Source organism: Neopelma chrysocephalum, unplaced genomic scaffold, assembly GCF_003984885.1.
Source record: "Neopelma chrysocephalum unplaced genomic scaffold, ASM398488v2 Primary Assembly neopelma1_347, whole genome shotgun sequence".
In the NCBI taxonomy this organism is placed as follows: Eukaryota; Metazoa; Chordata; class Aves; order Passeriformes; family Pipridae; genus Neopelma; species Neopelma chrysocephalum.
The window spans coordinates 2,633,108-2,650,306 of NW_020898011.1; the positions used below are offsets into that span (position 1 = coordinate 2,633,108).

At 37.5% G+C, this 17,199-nt stretch overlaps 1 protein-coding gene across 5 annotated transcripts in view; it reads left to right on the forward strand.

Moving 5' to 3' along the window:
* ATE1 (arginyltransferase 1) overlaps positions 1-17,199 on the forward strand; it is a 74,773-nt gene that overhangs the window by 21,761 nt on the left and 35,813 nt on the right. For all 5 annotated transcript variants that reach the window (XM_027705595.1, XM_027705597.1, XM_027705593.1 and 2 more), the window contains exons 9-10: positions 2,701-2,882; positions 7,194-7,293. In XM_027705595.1, coding sequence (XP_027561396.1) covers positions 2,701-2,882; positions 7,194-7,293 — 282 coding nt within the window. The remainder of the gene's footprint in view (positions 1-2,700; positions 2,883-7,193; positions 7,294-17,199) is intronic.

Below are 17,199 nucleotides of genomic sequence, written 5' to 3' on the forward strand. Positions count from 1 at the left end.
AGGAAATTGAGCACTCTCACCATCATTGAAGTTCAATTATAAGCAGTTATTACACTGAGATGTACTAATTGGGCAATATATAATGCCAGTTCTATTAAATATTTAAATTTTAATAATGTGTTATAAAATATGAGCAATCAAATGTGTTCATGGAATCATTGGCTAGCAGAATATGAAGGCAGGTAAAATTAACATGTAATGGATTTTGTATTGTATTTTTGTAATTGTATTTTTCTCTGCATTACAGTCTAAACATTGGAGAAAAAATTATGAGGGTTTGTCCTGGATTTAGTTCTTTTTTTTCTTTTTTTTTCTCCAATATAATCAGATTGTAATAATTCATTGTATTGAAATATGAGTATAAACTGTTAATTTTAAATAAATGGGTCCCTCTGGATTGTTTCCAGGCTAAGGCATAATTTTAGTTAGATAAGGTAAGCCCCTTCTGCTGGGTCTTGCTCACCTGATGTCAGTGGTATATTTTACATCACCCTTGACAAACATGGTCCCAGTGGAGATGTCAGTAGTAGGGAATGGTATAACCTGCTTCAGGAAAATGTTTCGTATTCTAGATGTGTTTCAGGTCAAATTACCTGGATGGTGCTTAGGAAATCAAGCTAAAGGAGCCATTGAGAAATGGGAGAAAATGTAATCCTGACAAGCATTACAAAGGATTACATTGTATGAGAACTTTTGAAGGAGGAGGAAAGTCTTACTCTTTTTAAAATGTTATTTGCTTAATGTAATGGGGATCCCTCAACATTCTGCCTGAAATCAGTGCTGTGCTCATTATGTTTGTTACAGAGCATAGACCCTTTTATTTTCATGACATTTTACTATAATTGCATTAGTGAAATAACTGTAGGTTGTACTTTACCAGAAGTTTTTAACTTCTGTTTGCAGAGTTCCAGTGACCAAACCCATGTGATGCACTTTGGAGGTTTGGGGTCACACACAGGCACAACATTTGTTTAAGTTCAGAAGACTTTGCTTTGGGTGAAGATCTTTTCCATGCTGGCTAAGAGACTATCTGTTGTAACATCCATTAAATCCTATATGATGAATTTTTGGCAAAGAAAGAAAATCTGTTTTAACTGAAACTTCTTTAGGCAAGTCTGTGTTTTATTACCAATCACATTTCCCTATGGCTTTGGGAGATGTTTGATTTTTTTGTCACTGGCTGCACCCTGATAGCTGAGAAAAGAACCTGACCTGTGCTGAGAAATCCTTAGACAACATCTCTTACTTGACTGTGTCCCTGATTAAAAGTTGGACCACTGACCAAGTGATTTCATTTGGCTCTGCTGAAAAGCTGAGGATACAGAATGAAACCTTAATTTTTGGATAAGTAGGCTTTACCTGAACAGGGGGAAACCCAGTATAATGTGCTATATATGACTTTAATATCCTCATATACTGCAGATGGAGCTCTCAAATGTTTAACCATTTCACTTTTCAAGTATTTGTAGCTCCACATTTAGTTTTGTGCTCTGTAACTATATAAAAATGCAAACATTTTGTTATGTGGCCTTTGTTTTGGGACTTACTGGTTGGGTGAGTCACTTGGAATGATTTTTTTGCTCACGTGATTGATTTCTTTTGACACATGTGGTACCAATTAGAGTAATTTCTCCTGCCCATCATCTCTTCAGCCTGTGCTACTGTATCAAAATACTTGATTAAACCCACCTTCTGTTGTTGTAATGCAAAACAGTTGGTAATAGCAGGCAATATTGTCGGATTTATTGAGTGAGAAGCAGCTTTCTGAAGACCTGGCACTGCAGTGGAAAACATGACTAGATGGATAATTAAGTTGAGCACAGTGGAATTCGGGATTAAAGTAAACTTGACGTGGGAGAAAATGGAATGCCAAAGTTGGTTGTGTAATACAGTTTAAATTAGGAGATCATTTTCTTCTTAACTCGAAGCATGAGTTTCTGGCTCGAGGTGCTTTACCCCATCCAGAGGCAAACTTCACGTCCAAAACCACAGCACACAACAATAGCCAGTTCCTTGGTGTTTTTGCAGCACACACTCTGATGTGGGATGACAAAGAAGTAGTTCCACACATTTTTGTTGCAACACAGTTTCAGGTTCTTAGATAAAAGGTATTTCATCGGTTAGAGAGAGAGTAAACCATGTTACATAAAGAATTAACTGTTCACTTCTTTTTATGAAATGCTCCTCTGAAGTAAATTTAATGGACGCTGTGAGAAGATCTGTGGCCAAAGAGCTGCCAGTGCCTGGGGACATAGAGGAGAGAAGCAGAATGGTCCTTGGGAAGGGCTGGCACAGGGACATGACATTCACCTTTCTGCCCTTGGGCTTTGTCTCTTGTTGGAGAGTAGGTTGGTCACGTTAAAGGGCGTCTGCAGAATTTGTTTGCATGTGATAATGCATTAATAACTTGATGAATCACCTGGTTTTATCGTGTCAGTCCCATAAATGCTCAGTGGCTATTTCAGATTTGTGTTTGGGATATGTCATATGTGGGGTTTCCCCGTTACAAATACAGCAAAGTCACAAATGATCCAGTGAAATAACATTGTTTTCCCTGCTTTTCAAATTCCTTCTTTTCCTAAACACAGAAGGCCAGAGTAAATTTTCGCAGCATTTAGTTGTGTGTTAAAATTCTTTCTAAAATAGTTTTCATGCTGGAATTGTGTCAGACAGTCACATCCCTCTCCTGTTTTCTCTCAGCCAGAGCATGCCCCAAATGGACCAGAATGTGGCTATGGATCTTTCCACCAGCAGTACTGGCTGGATGGGAAGATAATTGCTGTTGGTGTCATTGATATCCTGCCCTACTGTGTGTCCTCTGTCTATCTGTACTACGACCCAGACTTTTCTTTCCTATCCTTGGGAGTCTACTCTGCATTACGGTAAGAGGACATTTTCATTATCTGGTTGGATGTAAGAGTAAGAATTGATACTTGTCTCTAAACTTGTGCTTTTATTTTCAGTCTGAACATATACTGGTAACAGTATACCTAACAGATTATTTCTGGTTGGTTTTTTTTGGTTGGTTGGTTGGTTGGTTTTTTTGGTTTTTTTTTTAATTTTTTTTTTTTAAATTCTCTGTGGTTGGTCACGTTCCAAATAAATTTTTAATTGTCATCATGACTAGGGATGTATCTTTCTCGTTAGCTAAATACTTTTACAGATTAAGGAAACTCTCAGAAACGAAATACCTAGTTTTTATTGCCCCTGAAAATAATTTAGTATTGCTTGGTTTCAGCAGGAAAAGCCCCTTTTTTTGTTTGAGTAGAAATAATTTTTCCTTTGACCTTTTTCTTAGCCCAGTCAGCAAATGAAATTAATCACTTTTATAGTTTTATGCACATTGAGATCATAAATAACAGAGTACCTAAAAAACATTGTCTTCTGAATTAGTAGTCTCCTGCTGTACTAGCACTAAGTATATTTTTCAGGTATGTTAATCTCATTATCTTTGCCTTTAGAAAGGCTGATGGAGAGAGTAATCCTATGAATTTTAAAGCCTTAAATTAATTATCAACAGCCTTGCAAAACAGTAGGAATAGTGGGTAATGCTTTTCACTGTGAACTAGACTTGTATGTGAAATTGCAAGTTACTGTTTTTCTTTCATAAGCAATTTTATGATTCCATTATTATTATAAGGAGGGAAAAAAACCCTTAGTGAGTGGAAATCTCATTTTTTTTCCTTACTTTTTTGCTTCTCTGTTTACATGAAGTGAGTTGGTCACAGACACGTGGTGTTCCCAGGGAGGTTTTGGTGAAGCAAACTGGGTTTGAACCTCATGGCAGACAAGTTTATTTTCAAGTTTGAGAAGCTGCAGCACAAGTTCTTTTTGCCTGTTGAGATTTGCACTGAGCTCCTTCAGGTGCAAAAGAAGCACAAGAGTTGTGAGGTCCAGCTTTCTTCTTTCTCCAAGGCATCCTGTTGAGAGGCATCTCCTCTGTAGGTGGAGCTTCTCAGCTGATTTTTAGTGTTACCCAGCAGGGTGGGTAAATGGCAAGACTGGAACTACATAAAGCACAAACACTATTTTTAGGAAACTTTGCATCACAGTTACTTCATAAACTTTTGCTTTTTATAACTAATAAACTGTGTGCAATTTAATCTCTCAAAAGTGTAATCTGAATTTGTTTAGATTCTTAGGAAATCAAAAGAACCTAATCAAAATCTCTATTTTTTTCAATTCTCCTTTTGGGTGTATTCTCTTTGTAGGTGTGAATTTTGTGATTTCTGAATAATCTTTATATGAAGGAGAAACTGTAGAATCATGTCAGGAGGGACCTCTGGGTGTCATCTGCTGCAGTTCCAGCACAAATCAGGGCCAACTTCAAAGTCATTGTGAGCGTTAATGAAGCTGCTGCTGTAGCTTCTCCAGTGGTCTGCAGCTAAAAGGGTCTGAAGTGTCATTTTTCTGAGGCTTTCAGTGACACTGGTAATTTTATAGAATTAATCAGAATTAACAAATGTAGAAAAACATTGGAACTCCTATGACTTGGAATGGATCTATTTTCTGTTAGATTTTTAGAAGTCTTTTATGACATATGCTAGATACTTGAAATTAGACTATTTTTTCCTTGCAAGCTGAACATATAACATAAAACACTAAGTCCTCCAAAGAGTTGTTTTTTTTAGTATTTGTACATATCACATTACTTTATGTAATAATAGACTGACATAATCCATGCTTATGAGTTCTTGAAATGATTTGAAATTTTCTCTTTAATAAATTTAAAGCTGTGTCGGTGCACCATGGCTCAACTTGTGAAAAAGCAGCTTATAAATTCTGTGGCATTTAAGGCAATAAAAACGAGTTCCCAACAGTCTTAGAGGGAGCCAACCTTGTTCTTCTTTCAAAGAGGGAGGAAAAAAAAGTTGAGTTAGGGAGGATTGAGGAAGTTGCAGAGGAATCTGATACCGTCAAAGCTGTTGCCAATTTTACTCTGAGGAGGTTAAACTGCCTGGCAGTGCTGTCACTTCCACTTCATGCCACTTGGAGAATTTTTGCTGCTGAGTTGTAGAAAGGATGGGATTTGAGGATCATTTGAAATCTGTAGGCATGTGTTAAAGAATGAGGGGAGAAGAAGCTACTTGGAAATACCAGTCTTACCAAAGGAAATTAAAAAAACATCCAGAAATACTGAGTGACTCCTGTTCATATGATCAGGAAGTTAAACCTTCCCCTTGCTACTTAAGATCATGAACAGTAGACAATCATAGTATTCATAATCTCTCTGTAGCAGGAGGACAGGTACTTGAATTTCTTTTGGAATTGGGCTGTGTAGCACTGAAAATACTAAGTCTGAATTTTGTATTGATGAGACGGATGTTTTTCTCACTACCTGACTCCTCTTGTGCCATTCTAACTCCTTATAGATATAGAGAGGACCATAAATGTAAGGTTTACAAAAAAGTAGTTGCAAGTCCATGGTCCCTTTTCTTTGGGGAAGATTTAGGCAGAAGGTGTGCAGGTTGTGTGGTACCATCCAGTGACACATCCTTGCTCTTCCTGGTGTGGAATGATGGAGTCAGAGGACTCTCCTGCCCTGGATCACAGCACACACTCCTGGAAAGCAGAAAGAAAAGGATGTTACAGCATCCCCCCAGTAAAACTGTGCCTGGAGTGGGGTTGGCTGGATAGATAAATGAAGGACAGAGGACAAACTTGAGTTCAAGGTCCTTTCCTACAGCATATCCCTGGAGACTGCAGGAATGTGAAGGCACTGGCAGTAGTTCAAGCTCCCTTTACTATCAGAGGCACTAATTTGGTTGCATGAAGCCTTGCTGCCCATGCTAAGACTTGCTGCTGCAGCCCAATTTTTACCTCATTACATTGGAGTCCATCTCACTTTCTGTTCACCCTTGAGTCCTTTTGTTTTATTAGATCTCATAGTGTAGTCCAATTGGAAAGAGCCTTTAAGGAAATGCAACAATAATGTTTTTCCCCTGCAGTATTCCAACTTTTGAATTGCAGGAAGGTGCTTGTTTAATTAGATCCAGGATAACCTGCATGAAACAGTAAGGAAGTTTAATTTCATGCTATGGCTTGTGAAGATTATATATAGGAAGTGCATCTTTGTACTTTTTTTAGAGGTATAAATCTCACTTCTGGAATCTGTTGTATTTGCCTGGGTTTTAAGATATGGAATAAATTCAGTTTTTAGACAGACCCCTGCTTTTGAACAGGTGCATATAGGGATACAGAGTTATAACAAACTCGTGATGATCTCAACAAACTACACACAACTGAAATGTTAAATTTTCAGTATATTTAAACATCTTTATTACTAATTTAATATTAAATGATAAAGAATCTCCAGTATTTGTGTATGCTTCCTATATGCATGTACTCAAATCTTGGATCATAGAGGGGTTTGTGTTGGAAGGGACCTTTTAAAGGTCATCTGCTCCAACCCCCCTGCAATGAGCAGGGACACCTAATTCCTTTGTCACTGAAAGCAAGAACCAACATCCAAGTTTTACAAAACTGGTTACAAAAATGATCTGCAAAGTTAGAAATGCTGTAAAAATGATCCTTATAGAGGAAGCACTGACTGAGCTGTAATAGTGCTGCTTTCCTTGTGCCAGTGAAATAAAAAGCAAACTTATTTTGGAATACACTGACACTTTTCTTTCAGAATGAACGAGAAAATTGTGTCAACAGTCGTGGGATGTTGCATAAAAATGGGTGTTTTTACATGCAAATTGTTGGAACACAAATGATGGAACAAACAAGAGGCTTATCCTTGAAGCTAATTTTATAAAAATACTCTGATTTCCTGAGCCAGGTTAGCCAGTCTGTGCAATAGATGGGCCAGATTTCTGTAGGATTCCAGTATACATTAATATTAATAAGAAAGCTGTTAAATAGAGGCTCTTAATCACATTTATTTAAATTTCAAGTCTGGCAGTTGGCAGGACAAGGCACAAAAATGAAAGTATTTTTAAGCCTGACGTGGTGTTGTGCGTTTTGGTGATTTGTTTGTTTGGTTTTTAAGTATTAATTTTCAGTTTATTATGTGTGGGTTTTTTTAAAACATTAGTTTGGAGTTTATGATCTTCATATTTTATTTTTTAGAGGTCTAGTCCTTTAAATAGACCAAGAGCCAGGTAGCTGTAAAATATTTCACTATGAAGAGATAAAATGACTGTAAGAATCGTATTCAAATGTAATTAGTCTTTTCTTTCCTTTCACAGAGAAATTGCTTTTACTAGGCAACTTCATGAAAAAGCTCCTGATCTCTGTTTTTATTATATGGGTTTCTACATTCATTCATGCCCCAAAATGAGGTACAAGGTAAAGTGTGTTTTTACATATTTCCTTAGTGTACTATTATTCAAAGCTTTTGACAGTGTTCACAGTAATATAATATTTTGTAAGTGTCCTTTTGGATTTTAATGTAGGCTTTATATGGTTAAATGTGAATGTTGGTTACTATTGAACTTGGCTTAGGATTTTTATTTTTTTTTAATTTAGCTGCATGTGCTGTTTGTTCCAGCTTGGCTTGAGAGCAGTTCACATGGAGAGCTTTTCAAGAGTGTCAGATAATGGTTTGTCACTGGCTTACCTGGTTATCTTGTGTTTACAGTATCTCTTCCAGTAGACTGAAATTCTCCCTTTTTTAGGTTTGCATATTTGTGGAACTGTTGCTTGGTGACCAGAGGCAGTGATAAGATGCCTTCGTGGTCTTGGCTGTGCTTGGGCTTCTCCTCCTTGTTTTTTGTTAAAGATGGGGGGACTTCTCTGCCCCTGAAATCAGTGAGAAGTTTGGGGAGCTGCAATTTTGAGCCAGGTAGCAGATTTTTGAGGAGGGGGCCAGGAGAACCCCCAGGATGTTGAGGGTGACCACTCTGTCACCAACCCTCCTTTGTAACCCTGTTGGCTTCAGCTTAGTTTAGACCTGAGTACCTAACAGTGTCTTTCCTCTGTGTTTTAAATCTTTTCTCTGGAACTGTATCATTGCTTTTGAATATTATTATGATACAATTCCAAGTACTGAACATTGATAGCAATTTCCTGAACATTTGCATGTTTATATCTGTTAATAATGTGAAAAAATAAAAAGCTCACAAAATCTAGAGTAAGAGGTGCAGTGTTTTCATTCCCTTTTTTCCCCCCTCAAAGTGTGCTAGAAGTCTGCAATGTTCTCAGCTAGTTTGCAAATACCCAAAAAATTGTGAGGCTCACTAAAAGTGAGGGTTGTGAAGGAAAAACCATTTCAGCTTTTTTATGGTCTACACTCCAGGTGACCACAAGGATTCAGTCTTCTGAAAATAACAAATCCCTCCCTCAGTTTTTGTTAGAAGATATTTGTCTGTGTGTGTGTGTCTTTTGCCAATTTGAATTTATCATGTACATCTGCTGACCAAACAAAGAGAATATTGAGGGAAGCAAATGGGTGAGTTGGAAAGCACTGCCTCTGCCATTGAAATCATCTTGCTGTCACATCACCAGCTTGAACCACAGGTTCTGATTACTTTCTCTACTCTTTGGAGATATTTAAAAGTTTGGGGTGAGTTGTTCATGTTGAGACGCTGCAATTTAACATCTCGTGTGTTCTACAACCTACAGGGTTCAAGACTTGTAAAAAGAATGCCTTTGGTTTGCCAGGGCACTTAGGAAGAGAAACAAATCTGGCTATAATGGCAAAAAGTGTTCCACTTCTGAAAGATATCATGGTTAAGAAACTTTGGGTTCAGCTGCTTGTGGTGTTTTATTAAAAATATGAACTTTGTATACATGGATAATGTAATAAAGTAGCCAGCAAACTATTTAAATACAAATTTTAATTGCTAAACTCAAGAGCCACTATACATTTGTATTATTTATCCTAATGTGGTGTCTGTTCTGTTGGGCCAGTGCTGGTATTTGGAAATGATTCCATCAGGAATATAAGATTCCCACAATGCTTCTGGATCTCATTCTTAAGTATTGGAAATGGAATAGATTGTAGTGGGAGTATTTTACTTTTTGTTTCCCCCACAAAAGCTCTTTTTCTTCCCTTGCTTAGACTTCATGACTACCTGATATGACTGTGATTAGGTAGAATGTACATTTTAGCCTTCCAGAAATCTGCACTAAGATAATTAGAACACACAGAGACACACATAATGTATTGGCAGAGCAAAAATTTAATAAGTTAATTGCAAGGGGTCCCATTCTATTTTATATTTCTTTTCCTGGGTGTATTTGCTTTAGAAGTAGCCAAAAGTAACGCGGTTGAAAATCAAGTTGATGTTAAATCTATGTGGTTCCACTTAACCCTCACTGAAATAACACACTTAAAACAAATTCTAAAGCTAAGCTCTGAAATGTGTCTGGATAATGCCACTGCTCTTGGGAAGTGATTGGGAATGGTGAAGTAGGGTGGGCAAGTACTGACTTTGCAGATTAAGTAATTTCAGTAATGCCTGGTTGACTTAGAGGCATTACATGGTGGAGGCTTTGCTTTATTACAGTTTAATAGAGATGTTAGAGGCTCCCTTCCCTTAATGGTAATAAAATGGAAAGAATGAGAGGCTGTAGGCAACTGTTGTTAAACTGATGGCAGGTAAGGAAATTAAATAAAGGGGGAAAAAAAAGAAGGAGCTGGAAAGCGAACCCCACTGGGGTTTTGTCCTTTGCTTGTAATTTTCTTTGCAAATCTTATCCTAGAATTTTTAGAAGGGGAGGCTCAGCACAGTGTCACTTCTCTATACAAGCAGTGTCTTATGGAGAACACATATATATGTAAAATTATACAAAGTTTATTACAGTGGAGTCATGGAATTTGGGAAATCTATGAAAATTTTCCTTCTCCTAGTCAGAGTGATCAGTGGAAATGCCTGAGCTGACACTTGCATTTGATTTTTGATGGCCATGCAGTACTAGACAACTTCTAGCAAAGGTGCCTGGGCTTGGCTACTGGTTTGTACCAAACCTCTGAGTCTCTTCCTGCTGGTTAAAGAGGGATGAATTGGGATGCATATTTAGGATGTTGATTTAAGGAGCTTGGAAGTGTCCCCTTTGCATGGAGTAAAACTCAGTCTGCTGCACAGGATGTGTTTGGAGTAATTGGGAATCTGTTCCACGAGCTGTAGTATTCCTGTTACAATGCAAGGCTGATGCTTTAATGTTGTACACATTAAATGGCTGGACATTTTGGTTTGGAATGCACATGGCTCCAGGATTGGAGCTGTGGATGTCCAGCAGCAATCATTAAAGCCTTGCTCTGCAGGGGTACCTTCTTGCAGTGCAAGCTGTAGACAAAAGTAGTAGTCAAACATTGTTTTTTAAATCATTGGTAATATCTGATCATATATAGCAGTGTCTGGTGTTTGGTATAGCAATGGTATAATTTTAATTTTTAATTTGTTATAATATTATGGTATAAAATTCAGCAGCTGCTGAATATTTTTAGCTACAGCTGAACAGGTCAGGGACTAAACTGGCAGAGAATATGTGGGGGTCAGTGTGTGACCTTTTCATCTAAAGGGTTATCTTTCCACAAATGGTATAATTTGTGGCATGAATACGGTGTAATCCAAGGGAAGATTGGAGGCCTGAGTGTCCTGGAAGCCAATCCCAAGTCAGGATTCCTGTGGCTCAGTAACAGAGTTGAAGAATTCTGCATTATCAGGCAGGAAAATGAATGGTTAGAGTGTCATCTAACCCATGGATCAGACATAATTACAGAGGTTTTTAAAAATAAAGCTCCCTTTTGACTCACTGTTCCCATTCCTTTTGTCCCCAAGCAGCCTTGGCATGGATTGCAATGGGATTTTAAAACAGTGGAGTCCCAGGGAAATCACTTTTAAGATGGGACAAGGGAATATATTGTGACATTTAGACTATTTGTTAGTTCCCAGCTTCTCTCAGATTTGTTCTCGTATATGGGTTAATATTTATAAACTGGTAAAATGAAATCTACATTAAATTGAGACAAAAAGATTTCTGTAGTCCTGTTGACTCTGTTAATATGGAAAAATCCAAGGAAAAACCTGAAGCAATGGCTTTGTTCCATTTTTTTTTTTTTCTGGGTAGGTTGGGGTAATGCAACATTAAAATGGTTCTCTGAAGGAATTCATGACCTTGTGGTAAACCTTCTCAGGCTCTGTTAGATGTGGTGGGTCTTATGTTGGAAAATAGTCTCCAGGAAAATTTTCCAGGAGTCATAAGATGCAAAGTCTTTTTACTAATGCATTTTAGAGTGTGTGATCAAATTTTAAGTATAAGAAAGTATTTTCCTTTCAGATGAGGTTGGTCTCAGGGTTGCTTCTTGTGTGTTTACGTCTTGTATGTGTACTTGTTTTTCACTCAAAGACACTTGTTTACAAACATATTTATAGAATTACAGGATTAAAAGCAGCACCTTTAGCAAGCAGCCATATCAGAGAGATGTTTGAGATGACCTTGGATTTTTTTCCTCTACTAATATTCTGCTTTATCCTGCATCTTTCAAGTCAAAAATTTTACTCCATGGCTCTGTGTTAAGAGTTCACATTTTTCAGTCAGTACTGAACTCTTTGAGATCCTTTCTGTTCTTTCCATTGGAGTCCTTTGATGCTGATTTTGAATCTTGTGGTGGGTGACCCTGAATAGGTGTTGGGTTTAAATCATTTTCTCCTTTTAAGTTTTTGTGTTGGGAAGGATTTGTTGGTGACGTTTTCTAGGTGAGTTTCCTTAGTCCTGGGATTTGTGGGGTTTCTTCTGTGTCAATATTTGCACATAAATACTGCAGTTGGAGCTTGTATCAGTACTTGTTTTGGTCAATAATCTGCTTTCCCTGAAGCCACTCCACTGATGCTGGTAAATAACTCTCAGTGTACTTTGAAGTGCACAACAGATTTAATGTCTTCTTGCTGTGTTATCTCTCTGTGCCATTTTAAGACCATTCTATGATGTGAAGAGGTGTTTTGACTGAAGCCTCTATCCAGACTTGTATGCAGGCCAAAGTAAATGGAATTATTTCAAACAGTCTCCTTCAGTATCAAGCCATGGCCAGACTTCAGATAGATGGAATACTAGAAAGGGCCCTGAGATGTCAAAAAAGAAACAAAAGGCTGATTCAACTGTGATTAATCATCCTTAAACTAAATACCTCGGACTGACTGTGGTCCTGAGCGGTGCCCCTGGAATTTTATGGCACTTGAGAGCCAATTTCTTTGGCTGCTTTCAGGAATTTCAGCATCACTCCTCCTGCAGCAGCTCAAGGCATCCAGTGGTAGCCTGGACATCCACAGGATCTGCAGAGGTCTGGCTCATCCCTGCATGTCCAGACCCTCTCCCCGTGCCTGCCTGTGGAATTTAGTTAACCTTTCCAATAAGCTAGGATTTGCTGTGCAAGCTGAAATGTAATTTCTTTTATGGTTATTGTGTTTGTGGGGTTTGTTTGCAACACTTTTTCTTTTTGAACCTGGTGGCTACCAACATATGTCTTCATGAGCTTCTGATTCTTGCTAAAAACCCCAACCAAAAATACCCCTCAATTCCTTCTTTTCTTCAAGTCTCATTTTTTTTGGCTTTTTGTTGGTTTTTTTTTAAGCTTTTTGTCATTTTTTTTTAAGCAGTCTAGAAGATTTTTATCAACTGATGTATTTCTGTTGTAGAGAATGGTGGCTAAAATTAGGCCCTCAGGTGCTGAGGCTCATCCCTGCTTGTCCAGACCCTCTCCCCGTGTCTGCCTGTGGAATTAAGTTAACCTTTCCAATAAGCTGGGGTTTGCTATGCAAGATGAAATGTGTGAGGGAAGGAGCCTTGATGTGACTTCCAGTGATCCTGTGGGATTTTGGGGGGGAGATGAGCACCCACCATCATGGTTCTGCCATGGAGCAGCAAAGAGCTTTGCTTCCTGTGTCACCAGTTCCACACACAGAGAGCTGCTGCTTTTATACCTCTGTGCATGGTCTATTTATTCAGTATTATTGAAGCTGCTACCAGCTGTCAGCCTCCTTTTCTCACTGGTATTACTATTTAGCTTGATAATGGGAAAATATGATGAGCTGGGAGTAGTTTGGAGGACTGGAGTTGTTCTGCTCCAGTCTGTTAGCACGTGAGGTAGTGGCTTTTCCAGGATTAATGCTGTCAGTTTACAGGAATAAATCTGCATTCCAATTAGTACAAAACAATTTGGTTTTGTTTTTTTTTTTTTAATAAACAGGTCATAAATGGTCAACTAAACATCCTGAAAAGCCAGTAGTTGTTACAGGTTGCCAAGTTGTTGTTTGCCATACCATTTGGTAATAAAGAAATGAAATATCTGCATTGTAAAACCATTATCTACTCTAAGAAAGCAATAAAAGTTGTGACAACACAGTGGTTTTGCTTTTTTTGGCAGGACTGTTGAAAAGAAACAGCAAATAATATAGACAAAAACATATAATAATAAAGCCCTGAATATTTTAAGTTGTACAAGTAGGGGGGGATAATCCCTGTTTTTGTCTTGTTAACATCACTTTTAACTCTCTCCCTCCCTCCTTCCTTCCTTCCATTTCTTCACTGTGCTTCCCTGCTGGTTGGGATACTCCCCTACATGAGCTTCAGCAGCTAAAATTGAACATTGATTTCTTCAGGCCTCTGACCTTAACCAGTGTGTTTCTTTTAATGGTTTGGGTTGGTGTTTGAGGAGAAAAAACCTACTCTGAATTATATTGGGCTTCAGGCATTAAAACCCAAAGGGATTTTGAGAAGTCTTTAAAAAGTGGCCAAGACTTCCAGGAGGATTTTGGATGATTGATTCAGTGTATGTGTTAAATGCTTCTGAAAATCAAGCTGCTTTAATATTCCTTCAAAGTATGACTAATGCAAAAGGTCCTTATCTCTCTACATGTATTTTATCAACTGTGTTTTGACTGGAATGTTGGATGTCTGGTGTTTGGAGCTGAGAAGTCAGGTGCTATATTCAGGATTCCAGTGTCCTTTCAACTTAATGCTCCCCTCTTCTTTTTTTACCTTTTTTTCCCTTTGTTTCTTTCCTTCCATAAAAACTTTCTCCTTTCACCTCTCCTCATCTGGAAGCCCACACTAAATAAATGAAATTTAACATGTTGGAATAAATAACTCCGAGAATGTGGAGCAGAATAAAAATACCACAGGGGAAAAATTATAGGTTCTTTAGTTCTTGATGTAATGCTAGTGATAAGTATTTAAAAGCTTTTCTTTTTGACTTTTGACAGCTCCCTACAAAGTGTTTGAGGACACTTTCTAGGTTTCTTTTTTCTTAAAGACATCTAGAGACAGGTTGTGAAAACTACATTATTATGGGCATCAACAAGCAGAAATAAGGAGATGCTCCTGCCATAACTGAATGTTGACAGGGGATTTCCAATGAAAATGTCATTATTTAGGGCAGAATTGCAGTTTCCATGTTGTATTCGTAGCAGGTAAGCATAGTGAATGCAATTAATCATTTTATTTTTTCCTAAGCTGTTGGTTTTTACTGCGTGTAATTGGTAAATTATTACAGTTTTTCCCCAGTGCAAGTGTTGAAGCTGTGCCAAATTTCACACAGCACTTGCAGGGTTAAAACCAATTGCAATCTCATTTTTCTGCTAGAAGCAAACACAGATCCCAGACGTGTCTTTTTGCGTAACTTTATTTTTCCTGGTAAAATGTTTTGAATGATGTCTTTTTTTTTTTGCTTGTCATTTAGAACTCCTTAGGGAGAAAAGTGAACATGTCCCTGGGACTTTATTTTTTCTGATATTGGAAATCTGGATTTCTTTCCAGTTGTTTACTTGAAGTGTAGCAGAAATGAAGTGAAAATAATAATCATATTCATGCCTGATTGTATTATTTATGGGCTTATATTAGGCAGAAGACTTTGTTCTACAGCTGAAGTGAACAAGTCTCATTACTGCCCCTTGAGAAAATAAACATGTGTCCCAAAGCAGAAGTTTTGGGGTGTATGTTGTACAATTATTGAAGGAGTTATATCTGAAAGTAATTTTCAGAGTGAAGTTGTATGTGAGGAATGGCCTTTCTACAGTTTCCTCTTTATACCTGGAACTTGGTCTTTGATTACAAAACAAATGTCTTCAAGTTGAATAAACTTTGGTTTTGGTGCTTTTCTTCTCTATACTGGAGACATAAATGTTATTAAATAGGAGTAGGTGATTTTGCTAATTTGTGTAAGACTTTAGCCAACTAAAATCTTACCTCATTTTCATTAAAGCCCAATAGTAAGAGGTGTGTTTTGTTAAATTGTTCACCAGTTCTCTACTGGTGGATGTTTTCTGAGTTACTAGAGACAACTTGACTGCCTCTGTCAAAAGGAGCTGCTAAAAAGATTTATTCAGGGTCATGTTAATAAACCTCAGGCAAACCATCTTCTGAGTGATAGTAGCTGGTAGAAATTTATCATGTCTAATTCATGACTCTGCATAGTCATAAATTCACTGCTTATTGCTGACTTACACTAAATCTTATTTGAAGGCTCATTTGGGGACTCCATAGCAACCATTAGCAATTAAAGTGAGAACTGTAAATTGTGAAATACAGAGACAAAAGAGGTGTGGGGTTGGTTTGGTTGGTTTTCTTGTTTGGTTGTTGTTTTTTTTTGTGAGGGGGAATAATATAACTCACAATTCACATGCCTTTTAATTTTTCTGCTTCATCTGAGGAATGAGATCACAATTCCTATTTCAGAATTTTCCAATTACAGATCTATAAATCCATTAGTCCTTGCTAGTAAGTGTAAGAATGCATGGAATTAAGTGTATTTTTAGGGTTTCTGTCAAGCAAATGAATTAATATCGTGCTGCTTTGTCAGCTTCACTTCATTTTTTGTTGATTTAATAATTTTGGATGATCTTCAAACACTATTTAACACCCTTTACTTTTGAATTTTGTCTCTGTTTGTGGGGCATTCCCAAAAGTGAGTGAATTTGAATATGCAGAGATGGACGTCCACAGCACTGTGATGCAAAGAGTTAAAACATATTTATGAAGATGCTCTTCACTTTTCCTGACATAGTCTCTGTGTGAAGTTGTCCACAGCCAGGCCAGTTTTCAGGGCAAAATATTAAAATTCCTGTGTCTTAGAGAAAAATCAGCACTTCAAACGTGTCCCTGAAGTCATTGGAACACTGGTTGGTTTTATCAGTGCACCACATTTATTGAAGGTGGCAACACTTGGACTATTGGATCTCTCGTTCAGCTTCAAATCCAACTGCTCTTATTTTTGCAGTTTTGCTGATGATATTAGCTCTAATTAGGCAATATTGTCAAGTGGAATTTATTTGGTCTGAAAGCCTGGAGCTCCTGCTTTTCCTGGCTCTGCCGTATTTCACTTGTGGTCTTTACAGTAGGAGCTGGCTGACAGGCCAGTTAATCTGCAGGAGATGTTTTTTTCCTCCAATTTTCCAGGAAAGATTTAATGGGAGATACTTTAATGAGGCCTGGTTTAGCTAAGACCTCATTAATTTTAGAGGTATCACAGTACGTTTCTCTGAAGTGTTACATTTAATCTGGATGACAATTCATTACTTTGAATGATTATTTTCTTTGTCTGAGTTTGTTTAGCTGCCCATTGTACTGAGTCTCCAAGTAAAAGTATAATTAATGAGCAAAAAGTTCTCTTATTTATCCTCAATCTTTATCTTAAACACAGTGCTTCTAACAGCCTAGTTTGCAAAAAGTTCAGCATCAGTGTTTGGATGGGAAGGAGACCCAGAATTCTGTAGAAATGAGTGATTTGGAGCCAGGAGGGAAAAGTGGAATCACACATTATGCAGTTCATCCCTTTTCTGCAGCACAGGTTCAACTCAATATTTGTGTTAACCTTCCAGACCTGTTGGACATGTGTGTCAAAAGCCACATCTCTGGATGTTGGTGGTTGTATACTTATATATTCTTGTGCTTTAGTGGTCTTCCCATTGAAATTCTTTTTCTTAATGTCTGCCCTGAACTCTTCTTCCTAAAAAATAATATAATTTCTTCTTATTATATATAATTATATATAATATTATAATTTCTTTTATGGTTATTGTGTTTGTGGGGTTTGTTTGCAACACCCTTTTTTTTTGAACCTGATGACTACCAACATTTGTCTTCATGAACTTCTCTGATTCTTGCTAAAAACCCCAACCAACCCTCACCCAAAAATACCCCTCAACTCCTTCTTTTCTTCAAGTCTCGTTTTTTAGGCTTTTTGTCATTTTTTTTAAGCTTTTTGTCATTTTTTTAAGCTTTTTGTCATTTTTTTTAAGCTTTTTGTCATTTTTT